This window comes from Falco rusticolus, chromosome 10 (genome assembly GCF_015220075.1).
Source record: "Falco rusticolus isolate bFalRus1 chromosome 10, bFalRus1.pri, whole genome shotgun sequence".
In the NCBI taxonomy this organism is placed as follows: domain Eukaryota; kingdom Metazoa; phylum Chordata; class Aves; order Falconiformes; family Falconidae; genus Falco; species Falco rusticolus.
In genome coordinates this window covers 7022194-7049280 of record NC_051196.1, presented here as the reverse complement: position 1 = coordinate 7049280, position 27087 = coordinate 7022194, and the positions used below count along the sequence as shown (strand labels likewise).

Here is a 27087-nt window from a genome sequence, read left to right as displayed (position 1 = left end):
CAATAGGTAAATAGTAAAAGGATGTTTTGGGAGCAATTTCTAGATTTTGCTTTTTGTAAAATAAACACTACTTCAAAAAATGGTTTTAGGTTTTGGATGACAGTAAAAGTAGTACAGAATGCCAGAACACCGAAGCAACTGTACCAGATCAGAGCAGTAATCCACCTAGCACTATTTCTTTTCTTTGATGGTGATTAGAACCACATGCTCTAAAGGAAAATGCTTATAATGGGCAATTAAAGGATCTGCACATAGCAGGCTTTTTTCCTCTGCCCTCCCTCCCCCAGTTGCCATAAATTACTGGTTGGCCTTTACTCTGACATGCAAGTCTGACAAAACCTAGAAGGAAGAGGAAATGACCTAAGTGTGGTTTTAGCCAGTTTTTTTCATTACCTACATAAAAAGAAAAAAATCCCAAACCCTACTTTCCCTTGATAGACAAAACACCTTTTAGAACCTTTCTGAAACATTTGAAAATCTTAAAAATATTAAAAGATTGGAGCAAACATAACAAGCAATAAGAAAACTGAAAACTTTCTACAGCAAAGTAGAAGCTGACCTGCTGATGCTCCTGGTTACAAAAGCAGAAGTAGCATGTCTCTTTAAAAACAAGCAAACAAAGCAAGCACATAAAAAAGAAACAAAACCCAGCCAAACAAAAAAAATTTTTTTTCTCCTTGCAGGGAGTAATACTAACTTTAAGAACAAGCCTGCTGAAAGCTTATTTGAAACTTTACTATAAGTGGAGCATTTTTTCTGTTTTTGTATCTGTGCTGAGGACAAAGTTACTGAAAACAGTAACTAAACATGGAGACTCTGAACTGACTTGTTAAAGTTTACTTAAGTGCAGCTCTTGTCAAAGATTTGTGTTTGCAGGGAAGATCAGAATACTGTGGAGTTGGGTGGAAACACTAGGGTGGCCAGACACCTGTATGTTCCAATGTACTTACGTGTCCAGCCAAATATGTTGCAGGTACTATTTAATTTATAGAATAGTATTAACTAAAGCAATTACACAGAAGCAAGTCTCTTTCTGCTGAAAGAAGTTTTAGACTTCTTAAAAAAAGTGAAGATAATGTCTTTTATGAAAAAGTTCAGTAGAGTCAACAACAGTCTAGGATATGACTGTTTCCTTCAGTACATGTACCCAAACCTCAGAACCATGCAAGCACACGCAGTTTCTGTTCAAAGATTGTGGCTATCTGTAGACTTCACAACCTATTAGTCATTTTATGACCTTGGATAAATAAATTGTATAGAATCAGGAAGTGATAAGTATTAGGATTCCAAAAATATCTTGCTATTTTTCCTATACCATATATTTTCATGGAAAAGTTTAGTGGGTAGAGGAATATCATGACTCTAAATGCCTTAAGTATCATACTGAATGCTTTTCCAAGTGCTGTATTTTTTCTTAATTACAATAATCTACTCAAGTGGTGGTTGTTTTGGCCTGCAAGATTTCATAACAGAATGTTGTCTGTTACCTAAATAATGCTACCTCTACTTTGACAGAGTCATTCTTTGGTTGCCTTGCCTTTAGTCTCATACTGAATCCAACTTAACTACTTCATAACATACTGTTCTTCAAAATTTACCTTTTGTACACAGAGGGAAAAAATCCTAAAAAATAAATAAATAAAAACTCCAAGACTTTTAGGTTGTATACTGCTGTGTTTGTTTTTGTGTCATTAAATTACACGGGTTTAAAAAGTTAATTGATTGTAAGCTGTTACAAAAGACTGATTTAGAATTAAAAGCAATGAATACAGCATCAGTCTTGTTTGAAAGGCAGTGATGAAAAGAAATGGATATGTAATGTAACCTTTTTCACATTTTACAATAAATTGTCTTCTCATCTGGTTGTAGAATTTTGGTTTTGAATGAGGTGGTTTTTTACAGAGTTGATTTCTGAATCAAGTTGCTATGGTGTTGGTTTCATTGTTTAGTTAATTCCATGCTTGGTTGCTATGGAAATACTTATTTACAGAGCTGATGCCTAATGGTGTCAAACAGATGATGCTAGCAACTAGGAATCTTTTATATTTGATCAATGAAAGACTTGGCCAGAAGTAGAAACTCATTTTTGTACTCATTTTTGATCCTTTAAAATTTTGGAGCATGGAATGTGCATGGATGGTGTCAAATAGGACAAGTTTTCTTTTCTTAACAAGCATTAAAGCACATGCTGAATCTCTTGAATAGTATCATCATTGAAACAAAAACTTCCCGCTTACCAAGTTTAGGCAAGCAATCAGCAATATTACAAAGTGTAACCTTGTGTATGGCCTTAGTGTGCACACTTCAGTTTAGGGAATGGAGCATATGTATTCATACATTTCAGTTTTAAAATGGATTTTTAGATTTCTAAGCTCTGAAATGTGGGTTTTTTTCATAGCAGTGTATTTTAGAACTGTAGAAGTATGATTATTGTCCTTAGTATAACTTTGCACAAATAATTCTTGAGTAGCTAAGATTAATATGATTTTGTATTTTATAAGTTAAATTATTCTGAAAACATCATTACAGTTATCTAGCTAAATATAGTTTGAGGTGAGCATTAAGGTTTTTAAAAAACTTGTTCAAAATATTTGCAGCTTTAAAATGCGGTACTTTTATAGTAATTTTACAACTTGAGAAAAGTAAAACCCATAGGCTTTTATTGCACCTAAACCTTTAGAAGTTTAAAATACTCCTCAAACATGACTTTAGCCATGTGGAGCTGTGGCACTTACGCAAAGAAGATTCAAAAGAACTCCACCCTCCATGGCATGAACTTGCTTCTGAAAGACACACCTGTCAGAGGCCCTGAAACACTGGCTGTGCCGTGACAGGAGGGATAACTTATATATCAGAAGAAGATATATACAGAAGAATCTGTATATACAGAAGAATCATTAAAAACAAAACAAAACCTCCTGAAGATCTCTCAGGTTTCATTGACCGTCTTCTCCCATTTCTCATCCATTTTTAGTTTATTTGGACTATAAGCTTGTCAGAAGAGCAGTTTTTTCCTTTTTCTTTGTTAAAATTACTATTGCTTGTTCCTGTTGCTGTTTGAGCTAGAAGCTGTATTAGGGAAGGCCTTTATTACCATTACTTTGTGTTACTTTGTGTACTTTTTTTAGCAAATGTTGCTGACGTAACTAATAACTTGTACTTTGCAAAAGTGCCGTCCTTAAGTTTTGGTAGTTCTTGTGTTGGTATTCAATAATCGGGACCTTTGCTTCCCCCGCTCCACCCTCCAGTGAGTAGATGGGATACAAATACTGTCAGATAAGTTGATTGATTCTAAAATTCTTGTGTTCAAAGTGCATGGCAGTTCCTCTGGAGTATATGGAAATACTGTGTGGAGTTTTATTTCATAGGCTGAACAGGCTCAGTTATTATAGTTAACGATAATACAGTCCCTGACTGTTATAAAGAACGAGGCATGGTACTGTGTTACACGTGGGGCTTTGTTTTGTTTTTTATTGTCTTTCAAACCCCTAATCAGCTTGACAGGCAGTTCTGTAAGAGCAGCAAAGTGTGCTGGTTGCTCTTTGGGTGGACTGGGGGACTTGGGTTAGTCAGGCTGATACGAGAACTTCTATAAGCTGACCGGTAGTTTGGTGTCCACAGTTATGGGGGGGACACGACTATACATTTCTCACCTTTCAGGAGTCGGTCTGCAATATCAGAGCCCACTGCAGTTTTATTTTCAGAGGAGCTCCCAGATGTGTGATAGGTGTGATGTTGGCATCGACAGTGGATGCTCAAAAGCCAAAACATGTGAGTTGCTAAGCAGAGGTTTTGAGTTGTGGCTTGGAACCTTTATGACTAGAGTTCCCCTTAGATCAGGTGTTTCTTGTTGGAAGAGGTGAGGAAGAACGTTATGTGCAATGCATTACAAAATCTTAGTATTACAGAATACAGATCTTTCTGCAACAAGTCTTATGGTTGCAAAACCAAAAATTGCAGAGGCTCTGCCTACGACCTATTTTAAGGTCTGTTGGTCTGTTCACATTAAGTCAAAATAAACTGTGTCCTTTTTTACTCCTGTTGTAAGATGGATGCAACTCTGGGAACACTTTGTAACCGTTGTCGATGACCCACAGTAATTAATTAAAGCTTCGACTGCCAAACCCCCAACAGCAATAACGCCAGAAATACTGCTCTTTAGTACTCCGGCTCTAACTTGCAAGGCACGGCGCTGTGCTAATTAACCCCGGCCCGGCAGCTGGTGGGGGCTGAAGCGGTATGCCCTGGGGGCTGGGCTGCACCCCCGGCCCCGCGGGGCGCTTTGGGCGGGGGGGCGGCTTGGCTCGCGCGCGCCACCTGCCGGTGTGGCGTTAGCACCTGGGCACACACGGTACCCCCTGCACCCGCTGCCACGGACGGGTCGGGGTCCGGCTGCGGTGCGGATGGGCCCCCGCCGTGCTCACCGGGGGAAGCGCTCGCTGCAGCCAGCCGCCTCTTGTCCGCCGTGCTTAGCGCAAGCAATCGCTACCTCGCGCCCAGAACTTTCCATCAGCTCGTTTTAATTACCTCGCTGTGTGGCGCGTGGAATGAGCCCTCAACGTGTTACAGTTCATGCAGGCTGTGGTAGCCTGCTAGCTGTCTTAATGTACTACACCTGTCTTCTCTCAAGAGATACGACTTCTAATTAATGGTGGTGTATACTGTTGTGGTTTTTTTTTTTAAATAATCTGTTGGCAACATACAGGTAAATTTAACTTCTGTTTATTTCAAAACTGTTTTGTTTTCTTTGCTGTAAAATTGCTATCCCTGGAGAAGCTTACATCTTTTGGTTTAAATTACAACAAAAAATTTTCAGTCATGAATCAAAGCTGCAAATTTTTTTGTTTCACTAAAATTGTGTATAGAATGGTGCCCTGCCATTTAAAATATCAAACCATTATTTGCACTGTAAGCAATTTTTGCATAAGATGTGCACATCATTTTACCTTGTGTATCCTGGGTCAGTATGCGACAAGATACAGCAGTAACACTTTCTGTTGAATGTTTTCTGCCTCTGCAACCTTGACCCTGTTTCTTTGGTATAGCAGGGCTAAAGCCAAAAGGAAGTTTTGAACTTTTTTAGTCATGGAGCATGACCCCCTAAATCATAACAGTATAGCTTATGGGAGCATGTGTGTGTGTCCATACATGTACACAAAAGCCCCAAGGGCTTGAAAAATGAGTAAAGGAGTTTGCATCAGTAAAAGTAGTTGCAGTTAAAGGTTTGGTACAGAAATTTTCTGGAGTTAGCAAGAGTTAACAAAGTATTTTGTTAAGATCTCATTTAAGACAAATAAATAAAATCAAGTAACATAGCACATATTTAAAAGAAAAATAAAATATTAGAAAGGGAAACCTCTTTTGTGTCCCATAATAGAGGAGGCAAGATTGGAAGCAAGCTAATGCAACTCTGTGGACCATTAGTATCAGAGGTTGCTAATAAACCTAACAAAACTCATGTGGATGTGTGATCTTTGTTGCTGGTTGAGTCAAAAGACAATGAGGCAGATTAATGCAGTCTCTGTGACCAAGTTCAGGAGGACAGAACAAAAGCAAAAATTTTACCTTTGTTTCAGACAGTAAATAAATGTCAGTCTCGAAAGAGAAACTGGAGAATGAAGAAAAACAAAAAACCCACCAACCCCAAAACTGCCCAGATGAACAACTCATTCTAGTTTGCTATGGAAGAAAGACCCCTCCATCTTTATGATGATCATGCTAAAACCAAATACACCAGCAAAATGGGTATGCCCAGATAATGCTGGTCATCATCTTAATGCTTGTCACTGACAGGCTAACAGTCATCTCATAAGCTTATTATTCTTTTTTATTTTTTAATAAATGAGGAGATTGTAGCTAGATAAATCACTTTAAAAAACACCAAAATCCTCCACATCTTAAATTCTTAACTCTTGATTTAGGTCTGCTTGCTTTACACAGTATGAGTTTTGGAGACAGCATAACTTACTCCCAGTTTAAGTACATGCTTAACGGTAGATCATTTCATAGCAAGTGGATGTTGTAACTGTTACCATTAAACCATGTTTAAAGTTACCTCTGTGAACGTAACAGAAGAGAGAAAGAGCCTGTAAATGCTGACCTTGCCTCAATACTGCTAGCATGTTGGCCCATGTTTCTTTAACAACAGTTTCTGCACCTTCTGCTGGACAAGTGCCAGCGTGGAACATTGTTTTTTTTCCATGAAAGAGCTGTTAGTCTTAGAGGAGCAAAACCAAACAGGTCTCACCTATAAAAATAAGTGGGAAAACTTACAGGACTACAGAATATCAGCTACCGAGTGGGGTATTTGCTATTTCTTTGTGCTCTGTAGCTACAGAAAAGAGGAAGAATGTGTTACCTTTATCTTTGTTTAATTTGTGGGTGCATGTTGTGCAAATGAATTAATTTATCAGAGAATAATTAGAACCTGTCAAGAAGTCACAAAGACTGAACACTTTTGAAGCAAAACAGACACATGAATTTCATTTCTTGTATGTTGTTTCTATTTATTGTCAGTATAGAAGAAACATTAAGTGAGTGCTGTTGACGTACTTGAAGCTGATAGTATCTTCAGATTGTGTTGCTGACGTTCTTTGGTTTGGTGGGTTTTGTGAAGTTATTCAGAACATGTAGATTTGTAACCGTGTTCAAGTAAAACCTAACAAAACCTCCTGCAAGAAAATGCTTTTAAAATTACCAGGTTTTAACCTGATATAACAGGGAACTTTTTGCCTTTTTAAAAAATAAATGATGTTGTTGTAGTGCTTTCTGCTCTGTGTTTATGAAATTGCCACTGTTCGAATGATCCTGGAAAGAAAAAAACCAATGAAATATATTGGAGGTTTTAGGATGGATTTGCTTTTATAAGTTGAGGTGAATAGAAGCAGGAAAACACTGTCACCACTTAATTTAGTGTGTATGTTAAATGATTTATAAACAATCCAGAAATATTGAAACAAGGCCATATAATTATTCTGTCATCAAGGTATCTCCATTGCATGCAATTTCTTTAAACTCTTTAGGACTTTTACTGGGGTAGCATTAACTGAGAAAATGGCCTAAGTTACATATAAAAACATGAAGAGAGAAGCATTTTATATTATATCACATAATCAAGATTTATTCCATTGTTGGTTTTCAACATTAGCATACCACCTATTACACCTTTTTTTCCCCTTTTTTTTTTTTTTTTTTTTTTTTCTTTACAGATGATACTTTGGGATTGGGATTTGAAGCAATGGTACAAACCCTATTACCAGGTCAGTGTATTAAGAATCTAATTATTCTTTTGTGAAATGTGGTTGAATACAGAGTTCACTGTACACTGTCAGATTTCAATTTTTTCATTGATAATTTAAGTAAGTTGTTCTAGTACATTCTAGTTCTGTGTAGCAGAGCCTTGATGTTTAGCAGTTCTGATCAAGATGACAGGGATCTACTTTCTGTGGTGTATATGAGAACAGTCTCAAACCTCACTAAGATGGAAGTAGTTGTTTTGAAATATCCATTAGCATGAGGTCAGGGAGCAATTCCCCAGTCACCAAACTCAGGTCTGCCAGGTTCTCACCTTTTTTCTTGATTGCTTGTTTCTCCCCCTCTCGCATCAGTGGTGGCATCTAGTTTGCTATTGCTGTTCCTGTTCAGAGATTTATGCCAAGTAAAAACTAAACAATTTTTTGGCAGAATTGTTAGTATTTTTTTTTTCAGTAGAATCAGGATTGATAAAAGTAATGAGGCTGTGGAAATTGCAGCTCTGTAAGGGGCATATAACAGTTTGGCCACCAAAATTTCTGTTGGTATCATTGGAAGAGATAGAATATTAAGTTTAATTCTAAGACAAAATAACGAAAAACTGAGATAAAAAACGGCACCAGATTTTTATTTTAAATAGAGAAAAATAAACTGAAAGCTAATGTTGAATTCTGAAATATTTTTTGTGTGTGAAAAAAACCTGCAAGAATTGGTGTCTGAATATGTCTATGTGTATTTTTTCTTTAAAAGAAAAATAAATTGCATTGATTTCTTTCATTTATTTTGTAAATTTTCAATGGATAAGATGGTTATTTAAAACTTAGAATATTGTGAAATGTTTTGACATTTGCAACATTTTCATCTATTGTAGAATGCTGGCAGTGGAAATGGAATTGATCTTTCAGTACTAAATGAGGCTCGGAGCATGCTGACAGACCTCCTGACCGACCTGTCCCTTCCACCACAAGTGATTTCTTCCCTTCGAAGCATTCATAGCTTGATTGGTGCTTTCTCAGGCACGTGCAGGCCAAAGGCTAGTCCATTCACACCATTTCCTGGTTTCTTGCCCTGCCCTGAAATAGAGGATCCTGCTGAAAAAGGAGATCGGAAACTACTCAAGGTCAAATGACTTGAATTTTCATTCATGTGTGTGTTGCAATTTTTAAAAAAATTATCAAGGGAAATTTATCTGGAAAGAATGCTCCTGTATGGATAGTAGCTTCTTTACTTAAGTACCTGTGAACTATGTTTAAGGTCAAAAGAGAGCAGCTGTGAAAACACATTGAAATGTAGACAGCTACCAAAATGCAAATTCATGTGGTTGATGGGTAAAAGCACAGTTCTGGACTTTGAACACATGATTCCTCAAAATAAACACAAGATTAAAAAACCTAAAAGCAAATACAAAACAAAGATTTTTATGTTCTCATGATATGGCACAAACAGGGCTGTTCTTGATTTTCCCACATTTTTGATCTAGCAATTAATATCAGTGTGGCTTTTTCATTGACATTTTTTTCTAAAGAAATTGACTCTTGTGAACATCAAACTAGCCATCAGATGCAAGCAAATCAGCTATATAAAAGAAAAAATATCTCTTCTTTCTGTGCAGCACATCACATTATGGAACCAGTGTGTAAATATACCATTACTTCTCCATTATCTAGGGTAAATAAGTAAAGCAAGGATGTAGTTACTGTGTGGTGTGTTAAGGAATGTGGAGGAAAATCATCAAATACAGAAACTCAGATGCAGTGCAACAGAGCTAATACTTCTAGGGTTGCCCTGTACTGAGAGCTTGAGGCTTTTTTTTGCGGAGGCTGGTCTGGGACATTCCTGCCCTATGCTTCCTTCCATTTCCAGGCAGTGGGCAGCTTGGCCCAAACTGATCAGCTTGTTGGCTTGCTGTTTTGAAGCCAGATCAACTACTTCAAGCCAGATTCAGCCTGTGAAATGTCTGTTGGGAACCATTGTCAAGAGAAATACTTTGGAGGAAAAGCTCAGTGTTCACAGATTACTCTGTGGAAGATCCTGCAGGATCATTGTGGTATGAAATTCCTTGGAATATCACACGGATATCTGCATAAATCAGTTGAGTAGGGATCATAATCATTCCACATGTTTTCATTTGTGGACTGCTAATGATTGGTATACTGATGTGAAAAAAAATAATTTATGTTAATGTGAAGATTTAACACAATCTTAAAAATTTCTATACAGCTAGTCAGAAATGAAAAATATTTGTTGCTGGAGACTGGTTATAAAGATTATGTGAGATTGAAAGATGTTTTTTAACAGCTATTCTCTTTTCCTCCTTACTAAAATTAGGTAGCTGTTCCTTTAAGCTTCAGGGGTTTTTCTGTATATTAATTTACCTTGTGGATAAAATAGTGCTTGTCACTGTAAGTCAATGAATGTTTGATTTCAGTATATGTTTAGGGGTAAGTCAAAAGATTTATGCCTATGTATGTTACTGTAAAAAAGAAAAAGATTTTCTTTCAAAAACCAGGTAAGTCAGCACAAACTCCAGATTATGATGCACCAAAGAAAATTATAAGAAAGTATGTCTTCAAAATGGGACCTTTCAGACTATATTAAAAGGTTCCTATTCTCTCTTTCCATAACTTGGAATGTAAAAGGTCTCCTCTATATTTCAGATTAATTGTTTCATTGCTGAGGATTATGTACGTACCTATTTCTCTTCCCTGTCTGGCTTCTGAAGTGCATTTGGTGACAATTTTTTCTCACTTCTGATGGGGAACTGCCTGTTCTTTTCAGTAGGAAAAAAAAATAAATGAAAAGACAGAAACAGAAATGGGGCTTCAGACCTTGGTGATAGCAATAACTGGTTATCCAATACCAACTCTTCATTCTGAGTTTCTTGATAGTCAACAGCTTGGAAAGCGTAAACTGCCCAGTTGGTGCTATTCACTGCTCAGTCTCTTTAAATTCCTAAAAAAGAAAAAGGAAATCTTAGTTAGACAAAAAACTTCTCAGGGCTGCTCTGCAATAAAAGGACTTCCCACTTTCATTGTGACAGAACTGTCCCCAGATTTCCTAGTGTATGGCAGTAGACTGTCTGCCAGACTGATGGATTTCTAGTACTGTCAACAGTCATGATTTCACACTTTTCAGTCAAGTTTTCACACTTCGGGCAAGTAAAAGTTGTCTAGGCAAGTACTTGAGTATCCACATCCCTTGTGTCCTGGCATTGTTCTTGCTGGTAACTGAAAGTCTTTTCATAATAACTTTGATTTCTGCTACAGTCTAAATTTTTTTTCCAGAGCAACTTTTCCCCTTTATATAGTGATTGTCAGTGACTTTGCTAGCGTAGAATGATCTGGAGTTCCTTAGTCCTTCACTATCCATGTGTTGTTTATTCTCTGCTTCTTTATCTAGTAGGGGAAAGTTCTGGAGATTTGTCATATCCCCAGTGTTCCCATTCTTAGAGAAGCCAGGAAGAAGAAAAAGTTTGTGCAGGTGCTGGTGCCTTCTTTCTGTATTATGCTAAAGTGCACACTTGTTTCGGGGAGTGGACCTTTCTCCACTGGTGTTGGGGATTTTCAGTGGTGCTCCCTGTGTTGTAGAAAGCACACAGGTGAGATTGATGTGGTCCATTGGCGAAGAAGTCCATTCTAGCCTGAGAGAACTGGACTACCACTGTATGATAGCACACAGAATATGCTCCTCCAGTTTCCTTTCTGGTAGGACTGGATCAAGGACTGCTGCATGTTTCTGTGGGCAATATGGTGGTCTTATTCTGCCTGTCCAGCTCCACCTTTCTAGCTGTGACTACAGCTTTGCAGCAAAGGAAATAGAGTCAGGGTACATACCATATCAAGGACTCAAAACAGTCTGATTTTTCAGGGTAAGAGGCTGTACTCTTTGATGTTACCACTCCTTTCTTTTTTTTTTTTTAACATACGGAACAGCTGTGTGAGTTACGTATGACCTTTGACCACCTGATGAAGCTTAGAATTGTAAAGTCATTATTTCTGCTGAACTTTTGTGGTGGTGATGTCCAGGGGTCAGCTATCGTCACATAACCCTGCATACCTTACTCAATACTGCAAATATTGCTTTGGATTTTTTGTTTTAAACACTTTTTCCTGGTATCCTTTTTACTTTGTAAGGTTTGATTACATGCATCTATATTATGCAGAAGACTCTTTCCCCCCCACCCCCCCACCCTCCACTGAATGGCCAAATCTACGGATGAGTTAACAAGTGGATTGTAGACTGAATGCAGTCGGAGAGAGTTTTGCTGGTTTGGGTTGGGGTTTTTTTTTAATTGGTTTAAAATACAGTGTATAGCTTATCGGTGCAATGGATGCAGATATGCCAGAGATGGCTTTGCAGTTTCAGTTCAGTGATCTTTCTATTAATTAGGTTCTACTAGTTGCTATCTAAACATGGCTATACTTTTCTGGGGTTATTTCGGTAAGGCAGAGCTAATAAGCCCCAAGTTATTGCCATACAGGACTGTTTGGGTGCTGCTGCCCTGCTTTGCACAGGGCTTTATGTTCAAGTACAATGGTGATTCCCAGTGTTTGGGCTGTGGGTGTACCTAAACCAACACAGCTTCCAGGTGGGGAGGGTGAAGTGACTGGGAAGCTTCCCAGGTGCTGTGGGCCTGGTATGGAAGGAGAGAGGGAGTCTTGATGGACCAGAACTGACCCTATGCATTGTGCATCACCCTTTCCACAGGTTCCACAGTTCTACACCATCAATATTTAGCATCTCAGTTACTAAAAACTCAGGCTGTCCTGGGAACTGCACAGCTGACTGTGTAGTTATATGATTGGGGTGTGTAGAAAAAGAATCTATAATCCTACAGCAACTCAATAGTGCTATAAGGTCTCAGTTTTTAAAAGCTCTGAAGAATAATTGTTGGATCACATGGATTTCAAGTAACTACATATTTTAATGTGAGGAAAGGAAAAAAAGATATGAACAATAATTATTCCCAGTAAGCAAATTAACTCAATTGCATCTTTTTTGTTTTCTTAAGAAATAAGAATGGGTGTGAGATACCATACTTAATGTTTTGCTATAAAAAATTAACAATAAATAGTCTTCACAAACTATAAGTAAAATTTTAATGTCTGCTTTTAATTATATAGATTTTAACCATGGTTCAATTACTCAACAGGGATTAAATAGCAGGAATAGCCTGCCGACGCCACAGCTGAGACGAACTCCAGGAGCTTCTGGCATTCCACCTTTAGAATCAACATCTCCTAGGTGGGAACGGAGTAACAGCAAGAGATCTCATCAGGAGTATAACACATCAAGGTAAGCACTTAACCACATTTTAAGGGCAATAATAAATGTAGCCTTTCTAAAATGTGCATGTCTGTAATGTTGAAACTTGGCAGTGGAAGAATTTAATGTAAAATCTTGTGAATTGAGTCTCCAAATTCTGCCAGCATAAACTGGAAAATGTTTCAAGTTAATTATATACTATACTTTGTAACTCTGATCTCAGGCAGAAATCAGGTCATTGTGAGGTTGAATGGCATGCTCTGTCATAAGTAGGCCTGCATATCAGTTTTAGTAGGAAATGAGAAAAAAAGTCCAACATACAGGATTGCGAAACAAAGTAGTTTAACCTCTAAACCTTTACTGACTTCCTTCTTTTCCTTTTTACTTAAAATATGTATCACTTTCCAACTGCTGCATCCACCCAAATTTGTTTTCTAATTAAAAAGATCGTATAGCTTTCTTGCATTAGGTAGCCCCTGTTGTGTGTATTGCAGTATTTATTATTCCTATGGTCATCGAGCAAGCAGTAAGGTAGACTAAGAAAGAAATCTCTTCTCGTTAGTCAATATGGTGCCAATAAAGCTTTTATTTCTGGAATTAATGTTACAGTTTTAATTAGGATTAAAGTAAATATACATTTTTTTTCTTTTTTGTTTAATGTTGAGTGAAACTTCACACATATAGTTTTATTTAAATGTGTAAATGTATATGGCTTTGCTCGATACTTTGTAAGTAAAGTACAACAGATGTTTGAAATTGTGTTGTAGCTAAAGTCTGTGAAAATGTGTGTGGGTTTGCTTTTTTTTGCCTTCTGGTTTTTTTTTGTACTTGGTATCTCTTAAGACTAATGGTTTTACATAGGTCATACGGAAAATATAATAGACGCATTTTTAAAAAAGCAGATATGAGTTATGCTGATAACTGATAGTTACTAGTAGTGGATGAAAGTTTATATATACATGTCCAAGAATTTATTTATCAATATTATATTTAATTTTAAAGTAAACCATTTAATAATTTGGCCCTTGTCAGTGGCTTCTTCCCCTTGAATAAAATAGGCTCTTCATGTTTTTACATATTAAAACTTAATTGTGGTTTGTGTATAAAATGTAATTGAAGATGCTGGTAGTAGCAGTAGTAGTAGTTTAAAGATTGTATTTTCATGCTGATTTGTTTATCAGTGTTGGAAAGAATCTCCCCAGTTATATCGACGAGAAATAACCAGAGACCAGAGAAATTGCATTAAACTTAGAAACCATGGGACTTCAGTTTGAGGCTCAGCTCTTCTGGTGCGGACGTGGTGTATGTTTACAGAGGGTTTCCTTACAGCTCTTACTCGCCAAAGAAACCTACTCAAACTCACCCGATTAAAAGCAGCAGTACGGAAAACACCCTCGCACATACTTTATCATTTTAAATTATCTCTTCACCCTGATGACTAGCACCTCTAGTTAGTCATGTTCCCCTGCCCTGCTCCTGTCCACCCCCATGCAGCCCTAGGAGATGTGTTCACTTTTTCGTGGTTTGTGCCCTGCCCTTCAGAGTTCTTGCCTATTCTTACACTGTACCTGTCTCCTTGCATCTTCCAGTGATGGTTCTTAGCAAGTTCCCTTTAACTTCTGACACGTAATCATCTCAAAATCACCCATGGGTGCTTACTTTACTGATAAGGTTAGATAAAGTAGCTGAACTGGCACAGGTGTTCCTGCTGCCAAAAGAGGCAGTCCTGTATTCCTAGAGCACTTTGTGCTGTTGGCTCTGGCTCTTGAGTCAGCCCCTTAAAATGTCAGAAAAATAACAGCAATAAAAAGACATTTTTTCCTGCCCTGGGGAGCTGATTCAGCCTAATGAAAGACCCAATGAATGTTAGAAGAGAATGAAGGAGGAGCAGGCTAACAGCAAAAAAGGGAGGGTGGAACAGTAAACTGTTCACTGGGAGTAAAGCTTATCAAAACCCAAAATATTTCTTTGCACACAGTGACTGCTTTCTCAACTCAGCTGGAATTCAGTTGAAAGATATCACATAGTGGTACAATAAATTAATATTACTAGAAAATTTGATTTAATGTTTCAAATTTTTTTCTATCCATCCAGTGGCCAAAAGCAACTTGAGTCAGCTGCTGTTTCATTTGCATGCAGATTCTTGATTTGGTTTGTCATTCAAACACTAGTTCAAGACAAACCGACCATGCTTAATATATAGTCTTCCTGTATTAAATACTGTTGCAGCATTTTTGTGTGCTTTAAAAGAATACATGTAAGCTGTGGTAGCTAAACAGTGTAGAAATAGTGAAAAGTTCAATCTGTCCTGGTTCTTTTTAAAGTTGTCTAACATGTCAGTTCGGAAGAACAAATATGTGTTTATTCTTTAATTTTTTATATTTATATATTTAAACAAATTATGAGAGATCAAGTATTATTTCTGTATTTGACTTGTTTGAAATCAGCTTAAACAAGCTTAGATCTGTTGGGATAAATACGTTTTTCCCACATTGAAATGAAATAATTAGTTTACATGAACTATTTTCACTTTAAAGTACGTCTATACAGCTATTTTTAATTGCATATCGCATTTTTGTACGAAAGGAAATAGGTAATTGGAATTCTTGGAGTGCAATTTCGTGCATAGAACAGCAGATGGCGGAATTGAATTGACTCTAACAAGTCAGCTACTGAAGTACAGTATGACTTTATGTCAAAAAGTGTGACTTCATGTCAAAGCTTCGTTTTGGGATGATAAATAGAATAATTAATTAACTATGAAAAACTGATTTGAGAAACAATCCATGGCTGTGTAAGGTCGTCATGGTATTTCCAAAGTAACCAGTCTTTTAAATGTTCTCAGATCTGTTAGAAAAGAGCTTGCTTTGTTAAAATGTTCAAGAAAAGTAAATACCATGTTAGAAAATAAAACCTATGGGATGTAGTCTGAATATGCTTATTGTGTCATTTTAGAACTGCATAAATTTTTCTGTTGCTTTCACCCACTATCTATCATTTTTTATTCCATATAATTGACATATATTGTCTAGCTGATCTTGAATTCAACTTCTTTATAGTACTCTCTTTTTTTTGAATGGTGGTGGACCTGTAACAGCAGTCTGGCTATTTTGTAAGCATTTTATCTAATAAAAATGGAAGACAAGGTAGGAAATAAAAAAAATAAATCTGTTTTATTTTCAGCCAAGGATCTCATCCAAATGCGTCTTTTGGTGCAAACTTGATGACAATACCAAAACAAAGATCATCTTCTATGACATTGACTCATCATATAGGTTCCAGACGAGCAGGTAAGATGATGCAATTTTTATAGCTTAGTGGCAGGATGTCGAGGTACTAGTTAGTACATCATGTATTATAATTGGGTTTTTTTTCATGCAAATGTAGTACTAAAATAATATCAGCACGTTGCATATATTTAAAAAAACATTTTATTTTTAATCTGCTTCTAAGAATACTCAGAGTTACAGTTAATATCGTTTGTACAAATCTCAGCTATTCACCTAATGCTATGTAGCTGCAAAATGATACCATGTTCGCTATCGTTAATACCTGTTGAAAATTGCAATGTTCATATACATGAATAAGGGACATTTTTTTAGTAATTATACTTTTGTAATAGAACAGTGTCATTTAGAAACTCCTAAATACCTGATGGCCATCTGAAATTAATATTTAAATAAATCTTGGAAGGAATTGGAGCAGATTTTACTCTAACACTGCCAGTGTAATAAGCTAGTAGATACTGTAACAGCAGTGCTGAAATAAAGTGTGTATTGGTATTTCGGAGGTTATAACTGGTCTGGTTGCCCATATTAAGTGAAAACTGAAAAACTACTTCTTTTGACGTTTCTGCCTATCCATTTTAGCACGATTTAAGAATAACAACCTAATACCTTTGTTTTATAAAAGTTTAAATATGCAGGTTGTATTAAATCTGTAAATCTGGAGTAGATCTAGGTACTCTATGTGTGTTTAACAGTGTGAACTATACACCATGTTTTGGAAACTTGCACGTGCTTTACAATTTATAAAGGTTCTTGTCATTAAATTTCAGTCTTTCTAAGCAGTAATGTTTTTATTGTAATCTGAACCCCATGTAATGTTTCTTTTGCAAGGTGCTTCTCCTGGCCTGAGTCCTGTGGGTTCACCTAGTCATGGATCTGTCTCCAGTGGGGCTTTCAGCAGCTGGTCACCTGTAGAATTTCCTGATACTGCTGATTTTCTTACAAAGCCAAGCATTAATATACATAAGCCTCCAGGATACACACATAGTTCTCCAGATTTTCAGCAGCAAGTTAAAACACCTGTAGTTTATACATGTAGCAGGTACTGTAGATTCTGTTACATTTTTATTAACTTCATATGCATTGAAAAAAATACAATTAAAATGAAAAAATATAACAAGACTTACACATCTACTGGTATTGAATAAAATGCATATGATCTCATAATAATTTGTAACTATATTATCCAGGGGAGACTAAGGAATGCTGTATGTATGCCATTGATTTGAAATGGCTCATCCTTGAAAGCAGCAGTTGTAGAGTAACAATATTTTACATATTTTTAGAAAAGGAGTACTTCCTACTTGGGAATTGATTTCTGTATTTCAGAATACTTTCTAAATAATTAGCTCTGCTTTACTGGTTTGTTGAGGTGAGTCCAGGGGAAGTGATGGTTGATTATTTTGTAAGTACAGACTACTAAACCTGTGCGTGCCAAATTTATGAGAAAATACTAAGGTCACTTAGTAAAGGAACCTTTGAAAGCATGCCTTTTTAAGAAAATTAATTTGCAGATATTTTCAGTACAACATAGCAGTAGCAAAAGAAGAAAATTACTGAATGTTGTAAATATTTTTCATGTATTCTGTAAGCTGTGGACGTCAGATACTCAAGCCTGTTTCAACACCAGAACCAGAATTTGCAGAATATAAAGACAGAAAATCAGGTGGGATTTCAAAATAGACAAATATTCAGTATCAGCTTGCTTTTTTTTAAAGCCAATTAAATTATAATTTTAATATTTCTGCATAAGATTTTTCCTATACTCTAAGTAACTCATATGCATATATTTTATTTTAGTTTGTGACTTAGGATAATCAAGACAATTTAAAATATTGCCTGCTTCAGAATAAGGATCTTATAATAGGCTCCCACTCATACCTTTATAGTTCTGTACTCCATATATCAAACAAGTTCTCTGCCATCTCGGCTAAACTAATCACTGAACCAATTTTTGCAAGTAAGAAGTTATGCTTCTAGCTTTTCTCAATCTTTAAATAGATTTTTGTCTAATAAATTTTGTCCTTTACAACTTTTTTGTGATTAAATTCTTAAATAAAAATGGTTTAGAAACAAGCTATTACTTGTATTCTTGTGAAGAATTTGTATTATCAGTTCAAGAACTATTAGGCAGTAGTATTTTACAAATAAATTATTGATATAACATTTATGTATATATTTTCTTTAAGGTGAAATTGGAAGTGCTAGTGTTTCAAAAGAATCTCTCCACCATACAGAGAAGAATAAAGATGAAAGGAAGGAAATGACCGATCAAACACAAAATAATCTGCTTGTAAGCGTGAAATTGAAAAAATAATTGCAATAACTTTTATCAATAGAGTATTTATTTTTAATTTCTAACGTTCTGTAAAGAGCTCTTTGCATTGCTAAAAATTGTAATTTCTGAAAGGAAATGATGCACCACTGGAATTAAGATTTTCATTTAACAATTGTGTATTTCCAGCTTGCATAAATTTCATTAGCAAATGACAAGAAAGATGGTGATTGTATTAGCTTTTTGTTGATCAAAATTAATTTTTATAGATTTAATGTTGATAGTATGCTCAAACGCTGATTGACTAGTATTTTTTTCCTGAAAATTTTTGAAAGACGTGGCAGTTTCATTTGTAAGTCTCACTGAGTGTTCATACAGTGCAGTAATATTGGCAGTGCAGGGACACAAGTGGTTTAAGCTTTACTAACATTCTGGGTTTATATATCAATTTTTTTAAAGCTTGTTCAATTAATGAACTGTTAAAGCTCAGTAAATGTTTTGTTAGCCTGTGCGTATTTTTGTTTTGCTTTATCAACTCCTCTTGTTTTAAAAGAAATAAGAATGAAAATTTAGCACTGTCTCAGAAAGCCCTGGAATCTGCTGCCCCAAAAAATGAAAAGTCAAGCCCTTAACTGTGATATTTGTACTATTGATTCATGATTTTATCATAGCCATAGTCACAGCAGCATTCAATAAGTTCAATAATGATTAATTGTTTTCATGGCTTTTTATGCCAATGCAACTAACAAATTAGTTTTCATTGGTTTAGAGATGATAAAGTATCTTACTCTCATACAGATGGAGCAGGCTCCTACATTAGCAACAATGTTATTAGACCATGATTCACTAATGGAGAAGATGAAAAATTGGAATTTCCAAATTTTTGACCTTGTACAAGAAATGGGAGACCACTCTGGAAGGATTCTTAGCCAGGTTTGTTGTCTTATATTATTATATGAGGGAGGGTGTGTAAAGCTGTCGTGCTTATGTTTTATTTAAACGATGAATAAGTTTTGCAGTCAACTTACATGCGAATGCTAACTCAAAAAGTAGAAATATAATTTCTCATGTACTCCATCTCTATGTAAACCATAACAAGTGACTTATCTATAGTCCACTTGCTCCAAATTTTCTGAATTTTATTCTCAATGTAAAAATAGGTTGGATTCACACCTACTAGGTTTTGCAGTAATATGCCATTTCCTATGAAAAATTGTCTCCTGCTTTCAGAATTACTACCTTGTTTGTCAACCTTTCTTTTTTCTTTATTTCAGTAAAATATTTCTGCCAGCGCTACACCGGTGGGGGAAGAGAAGTGATCTTTTAGGCAGTCTTTTGATCCTACAAACAAAGGGATTTTTTTTCCCATGCTGCTTTCTGCATGTAGTACTCCTTTTATCTGTTTCTGACTTGTTACTAAGCTCTTTCATGCAGTTTCATGTTATGCTGAAGCCAATCTACTGGCAGGTGCAGAAGTGTGATCCTGTTTGCTCTTCCCCAGCCTCTCCCATTCATCAATGTCATCTGGAAACTTCTGTCTCTTTCTTTATAGTGGATTTAGCAATCATGGAGCCATAGTATGAGCTGGATTTGCTGGATCCTGATCACAAAATGTTTTTATTGCCAGTATCTTAGTTTCCTACCGTGGAGTAGAATGCATGTTACTCTTGCTCAATGGTAATGTTAGGAACCATCAGCTGAAGGGAAGGAAACAGGTTAGAAGCACTTGGGTGCAGCTGGAACCATAAGCCTGCACCTATACTGGAGACAGGAAAAAACCAATGGGGATTATTTAATTTTTGTCATTAGACACTGTCTTTTCTTTCACAGTATGCAATATTCTGGGTATTCTTCTAAGTCTTCAATTAGTCTTGTTTGATCAAATATTTTCAGGTCTTTTGTCACCTCGGTTAGTGACAACAGTTAATGTACAGATTAGAATACCACAATCTATTTTGAGTGGTATTTTTACTGTAGTATACTAGTACTTTGATCTTCATTAACTTGCATTTCATTTTGTGCAATCTAGGGGATAGTTCAAACCTTGAAGTATCTAAGCGTGCAGGTTTCTACTTTACTAGATTTTCGGTATCAGTTCTTACTGATATTGTATGTATGGGTACTACTTGTCCTTCTCCTCCTCCCACACCAGTCCTTTTGTCTGCTGTGCTGTAAGCATCTGATAGCTATCTTACTTAAAAGCCAATTAAAAATTGTATTTTGCCATCATCAGTTGTAAGGTTCTCAGATTGGGTATGTGTAAGGAGAATGGTTGGGGCAGGTGGAAGGAGGAATGTCCCCTCATTTTGTTCTCAGGTTCCTTTGAGCATCTCCCACACTTCAGAATGTATTCTTTCCCTCTAGTGTCTGGGAAAGAAGTGACAAAAATGATTAGCCGTGACTTATTTTGAAAAGCTTTCTTAATATTTGCAGTCTCGGGTGGGGATTAGGTCTTTGGAGTCGCTAAGTTCTACTTGTAAACCATAACATATTGCACAGTATATACATGTGGGGGGTGTTGTGAGTACACTTTAAAAACACTTTCATTTACCAGCTAGCTTTGTTAAAAATATGCTGCATAAGTGATAATGTATAAAAGAAATAGGATTTCTGTGCCAACGTCTCAAAAATAAATACCATGTTGTTTGTTTTTTTTTAATATTAATGGTTCTGCTAGTATTGATAAGAAATTTCAATTTTTGAATAATAAATAAGAATATAGATTTCTTCTTTTTAGGTGACTAATGGAATAAAACATGAGTTTTTAACATTATGAAAAATTTTAGGAATATTATACAAAAAATGAATTGTGTATAGAATTTTTCAGTAAAGAAATAAAAGCTTTTATTATTATATCTTTGAAAGGATGATAATCCATATTTTATGCAAAAAAAAAATTAAACATATCTCTATGACAATAGCTTTCAGGTAATCTTTAAAGGATTTTCAGTAATTTCCATCTGTATCAGAAAGCAAAATTTTAAAAACAGGAATATTTTTGAAGTTGAAAAAGCAGAGTATGCCAAGATATATTTCTTAGAATAATATTCACTTTAATATGTATTTAGGTAACTTATACCTTGTTTCAAGACACTGGTTTGTTTGAAATTTTCAAAATCCCAACTCAAGAATTCATGAATTACTTCTGTGCACTAGAAAATGGCTACCGAGATATTCCCTGTAAGTACTACCCAATTATGTATGTTTTATGTTAGTGTGTCTCCTTTAGTGTGTGCGTTAGTTTACTGTTTAATACAGAGGTAGACAATGTCTAAACCTAGTATATTCTTAATACATTTTTCAGAATTCAGAACTGATTTAGTGAATTACAGCAAAAAATTGGTGGATACCAAAAATGAATTGTTTATATGTAGGTTGAATATAATCTTTAAGAATTTGAATGGGTAGTTGAATCAAACATACTGAAGTCAATAGGAGAATATTTATTGGTATAATGGAAACCTGATTTCTGCCCATTATAGAGTAATAAGAAAATACAGGATTTTGACAGTAATTATTTATCTTGCTGTTTTGGGCAGCCAGATCTATTGGAAAACAAAACCAAATCCAGCCCCCCACTCCACCCCGCCATGCCACAGATGTTTGCACCAAGCCAGGTCCTTCTCAGGTATCATATCGGAAGCAATGCTAGTGGCTCACCATCACTGATTTAAAAGGCTGCTTAATCCCTTCCTGACTCTCAGGAAGGATGAAGTGTGCTTAGAGGATGTTTAATGTTTATTTAACTTGTTTCTTAAAAACGTTTGGTGGTATAGCCTCTACTATCTAAATAAATTGATTTTTTCTTTATATTTAACAAAAATCTTCCTTATAATAAATTTATTGCATTAAATTTCTTTTTTTCTTGTTGATTTTGAGTATATTTCAGATATTTTTTATTATATTTGATAATTTTCAGATCACAATCGTATACATGCCACAGATGTTCTTCATGCCGTATGGTATCTGACAACACGGCCCATTCCTGGATTTCAGCAAAGTCATAATGAGCATGTAATGGAAAGTGATATGGGTATGTATTCACATAAGTTATTTTTTTTTTCTTTTGCTGTAAGAATATTTTAATGAAACTACAGTAAGTAAAACAAATTACTCTGGAAGAAAATATCTAATTCTTATCACTTCTAAAAAAAATTATTTTAATGTAAGGCAATAGAATGATCAGTGTTAGTATACAACATTCAGATTTTTAGAAAAATTAGATGAGTAATGGTTAGTTTGTTAGGCAAGAATACAGCCTAATATATTTTAATATTATAAAATTATAAATTTTAATGTATTACATAAATTTTCTGTGCTGGATGAAACCTCTGTATACTGCTACAGTCAGCATATTTTCAACATTTGAAATACATTAGACTAATATTTCTTAACTTTATTAGGAAATTAAATAGGGCAGAGAAAAAATACCAAAGTCAAAGTATTTAACTTAATGGAAGTTCTTCTTAATGGTTTTAGTGTAAAAACGAGTATTTTAGAGTTCTGCAGTAGATATCACATGCAGACATTCAGGCATTGAAGTGACTACTCTAAGAATAACTGCAGAGGAGCATCCCTGAAAGAGAAATAAAGACTTCAAATTCAAATTTTTTATGACATTAGTTATAATGAAGCTTGCTTTTGTGTTGTCTATGACTTCATGGAATTAACTTTTAAATTTAGATTTGTAGCTTTGAACTAAAATATACACTGTAACTGAAGTATAATTTTATATATACGGTTTTATACTAAAATGTATGTATTTAAGAAAAATCAAACGGAGAAATCAAGCACTCTAAGACCTTTGTTTTGTATGTGCAGTAAAAAAAGACAAGGTGCAAGTCGTGGCTTTTAAAAGGCTGTAATTTTAAGAAGTAATTTGTGAACTGTACAGAACATTATCCAGTGTATGCTATTTCTTCCTTACTAATTAGCCCCTCTGCTGTCACCTTTTGCTTTTTTCCAAGTTTGTCCACATCCACTGATTGCACCCTACTGCATTTTCTTTCTCTAAGTGTTGAAATGGGTGGGACTGCAGAATTGTTTGGAGGAAAGAAAAATGATAAAAGTCCTTTTGTTTCCCTTGGCCAAAAAGTAAAACTAAAATAAGAAATTATAGAAAATTGCTTTGGAACAATTCCAGTATAAATATTATGAAAATTGTTAATCCTCGCCTACTCTATTAAGACAAAAGAACCCCTTTTTGTTATGTGGTGATGAAATTAGTGCTATTACTTTTTTTGTTGTTGTTAAGTAGTGACTTTGTCCAGGGGAAAGGAAAATAAAACTGTGAATCTCCTTATCATGCAAACATTTCTAACTTAATGGGTTTAGGTTTTTTTGCAGCAGTTACCACTGTCCCAGAGCTTTTCCTCTAAGTCTGCAAGTTCAAGAAATGGGCAAATTATAGAAATACTAAGGGAGACGCTGATTTATTGTTTCTTGGCCTTATTGAGGCTGGAGAGAAACTGTAGAATGCTCTTTTAGTGCTGCCATTTTAAGAAGGGAATGAAATTCTAGGTTTGTGTAGCAGTAGGAGGTCTTCAGCAGCAGGACAGTAAGAGGAAGGCAAAGAAGTGACAGACCTTAAGAGTAACGTGTAACTGTTGGTATCCATGTGTATTTTCTAAGATGTGTAGTTTGGACTCAGATGTACATTTTTGCTAGTTTTTCTCCTTCTCTTCATTCCCTCCCATGGAACAAATACCTACACGTGCATTTTAATAATTAAAAGCTTAGATTTTTATGGTTGCTTTCTAATCTAAATGACAACTCTTTGCAATCAAGACACGTAGACTAGATGGATGGTGTTCCTTGTTCTACTAGATCACCTTCTGTGCTTGCTGAAACATTCCTCTAAACCAGCCTTCTGCAGCAGGAGGAGTAAACTGTAGCAGAGAGTGACTTTCTCTGTTCCATGTCTTCTAAGGCACTGTACCACATGCATTGTCAGAAGTGTGAAGTCTACATTTTTTTTTCTAAAATTACGTGGCAAGAGTGAGCTCTGATTGGTGAATTAAAAAAATTTCTTTTCCTAATTATGACTGTTCAAAGGTCTTCTGAAAGTTTCCTGTATTTGTGTGAACGACAGTTATCCCTCAGCATTGTAATGGGAAATCTTGTCTGAAAAAATGGTTCCTGAGGTATATCTGTACGTAGTACTAGGTTAAGAATTGGTTTTAGAACAGGAACATTCCACTCTCCAGTTCTGGGACACTTCTTACAGGCTCCACAACGTCCTGTAAGATTTTGCTCTCCTTGTGTAATGTCATGAAACAGTTGAAGCTTTTTATGCATTTGTAAGAGTGCATCTACTCGTTTGGACAACCCATGTGGCCATGATGAACGTATGTATGACTTACTGGCATTTCAGCTTTCCTTCAGAATTGCTGGTTTATCTATAAACAATATTATGATTTCTATTTTTAAAGTGTAAGTCCTTCTTTGCTGAGTATTCAGCTCCACAATTACAAGGATAACAATATTAAGACTATGTTCACAATAGTATCTGGCAGAATCATTTAAAATGTATTAAAAATATGAATGGAATAATGTTCTAAAAATATGTTATTTTTATATTTTCGATTTTCTTAGATGAAGCCAGTGGTATTGGCCCTGTCCAAGTCAGCTATATTTCTTCAAAAAGTTGTTCTATTGCTGATGACAGTTATGGTTGCCTGGCATCAAACATTCCTGCTTTGGAATTGATGGCTTTGTATGTAGCGGCTGCCATGCACGATTATGATCACCCTGGTCGTACAAATGCTTTTCTAGTGGCTACAAATGCACCTCAGGTAAGAGATTCTTTAACCAGAAAATTATTTGTCTATCTCTGAAATCAGAATGATGAAATTTTTTCTCTTCTATATCCCTAATGTAGCCTGTTTAGGATCATTTGCCCGATTTAAGAAACGGAAACTAATCTGAGTTTAACTTGTATAATACTTCTTTTTCTGATAAATTCCAATGTGTTTTGTATGTATTAGTTGTGTATGTGTGTAAAAATAATTTTCAATTTACAAAATTGAAAATAATAACATAAATCAGTGCAGAGTAGAGTTAAAGATTATTTCCTAAAGAGCTGGCCCTAGGACTGTCTAAGCAGCTAATTCATGGATATCTTACATTTTGAGAGTCCTCTGTAATCATAGTGGTGTCTACAATTACTGTAAAAAACCAGGTTCCTCTAGTAGTCCAATTAACTGCATCACCTAATCTTTGTATTTCAAATTAGTCCTTTATGGTAAATAACCATTACCTTTAAGGGAGGCTGAGTAAAATAAGAAATCAGCAAGGCATCCTTGCTTTTATCTCCCATATTCAACTTTGTTGTTAGAACAGAAAGTAGAAAGTAAGGAGATGCTATGCTCTTCAGGGTCTAAAAGGCTCAGGTGGAAGAGTTAAAGGACAGTAAAGCTAAACAGAATAGCAGATAGAAGGAAAAAAAAAATGGGGGGGGGGAGGGGGGCACAGGGAACAACTGGAAGGAAAAGCACTGAAGAAAGGATGCCTAAACTGCATGGTGACACATTTTTATCTAAAGAGTGCAGTATTATCAGCAGAAGAATATATATGATGGCTCTTTGGGTCTCTCTTAATAATTTAGAGACAAACTTAAATAACAACATCAACAACAGTAATAATAGTAAATCAGAAACCAATGGAACTTGTCAGGAGATGAAGACTTTAAAAGTGAACTTTCCAGTCAGTTTTCAACAATTCCTTATTGCAAAAGAAGTTCAGAATGTAGGCAGGTATGTATTTCTGCTGAAAACTGTATATAAGGAAGAATAAAAACAAACAGCACAGGCGTTCATCTCCAGTTTTCAAAAATGCACACAATCACTTTGTTGATCTCTTCCTTTCCTTAAAATATAAAGATTATTTTTGCAGTTTTCCAAAGAATTTATTTCAGGTCCTGTTTAATCTATATTCAATTAATTATTTTCTAGGATGTTTTTTATAAACACGGGAGTTGTAAGTAAAATGTACTACTGTTTTAATATTTTAGTTAACTCAGTTGCAGTTAAAATGTATTCCATCAGCATTAAATGTAGCACACAACTAGTGATACTCCACACCATTTCATGTTAACCACAGTTCTTATATGCTTTGGAGGTTTTTTTATGTTTCGGGGCGGGTTTTGGTTGGAGTTGTTTGGTTTTTTTGAACGGTATCGGAATTAAGAGGAATTAAAAGCATATATTTAGATATGGGTTTTGGTTTGGTTTTATTTGTTTGCTTTTGTGGTTTTTCTTTTATATTAGTGTGTGTGTTCCACGTGTATTGCCAAGAGTGCAAAGTCTACATTTCAAGTGGTTTGTGTATGTGTGCCTACAGTATGAATGTAGATGTCACTAGGACATTATTAAGGACTTTTAAGGAGTGAAAAAAACTTTGCTAATTGGTTGGGTTTTGTTTATTGTTTTTCTCATCTGCCATTTTTGCTTCACTTTTAACCCTCAAAACTAGAAGGCAAAACATCATTCCAGTAGTTTTTTGTTGGTGACTTTTTTAATTAAGACTTGTTTCTGACTGACCCTTAAGCTTCAGAATTTTTAATTATAATTTAAAATCTTAACTCTGTCATTCACAATTCTGTTGTTTTGTTTTTCTGTTGGTTTGTGTGTTTTTTTGTAGGCTGTTCTCTACAATGACAGATCAGTCTTGGAAAATCATCATGCTGCTTCTGCCTGGAATCTTTTCTTATCACGACCGGAATACAACTTTTTATCAAATCTTGATCATGTAGAATTCAAGCGTTTTCGTTTCTTAGTGATTGAAGCGATCCTTGCCACAGATCTCAAGAAGCATTTTGATTTTCTTGCAGAATTTAACGCCAAGGTTTGTTAAATTTTAGTGTCTGCACTGAGCTGGTCATGATATACTGATGCTGCTACTCAATAGTTGTTGGTATTAATAAATTTGCATTTAAAGTTTTATATTATTTTAATTTATGTTACTAAAAATATGCAAATAGAGTACTTTCTTTGTACAAACCAGTTGTAG

General features: G+C 35.4%; 1 protein-coding gene across 3 annotated transcripts in view; it reads left to right on the top strand.

The window, feature by feature from the left end:
- The window catches only part of PDE3B (phosphodiesterase 3B), a 109838-nt gene that overhangs the window by 56498 nt on the left and 26253 nt on the right, over positions 1-27087 (top strand). For all 3 annotated transcript variants that reach the window (XR_005106572.1, XR_005106573.1, XM_037403092.1), the window contains exons 2-13: positions 7209-7259; positions 8123-8371; positions 12404-12546; positions 15700-15806; positions 16635-16845; positions 17396-17469; positions 17993-18096; positions 18877-19011; positions 21147-21258; positions 21998-22111; positions 24673-24872; positions 26719-26922. Coding sequence is in view for 1 of the 3 variants with exons in the window: in XM_037403092.1 (XP_037258989.1) it covers positions 7209-7259; positions 8123-8371; positions 12404-12546; positions 15700-15806; positions 16635-16845; positions 17396-17469; positions 17993-18096; positions 18877-19011; positions 21147-21258; positions 21998-22111; positions 24673-24872; positions 26719-26922 (1704 nt within the window). In the remaining 2 variants the exon portion in view is untranslated. The remainder of the gene's footprint in view (positions 1-7208; positions 7260-8122; positions 8372-12403; positions 12547-15699; positions 15807-16634; positions 16846-17395; positions 17470-17992; positions 18097-18876; positions 19012-21146; positions 21259-21997; positions 22112-24672; positions 24873-26718; positions 26923-27087) is intronic.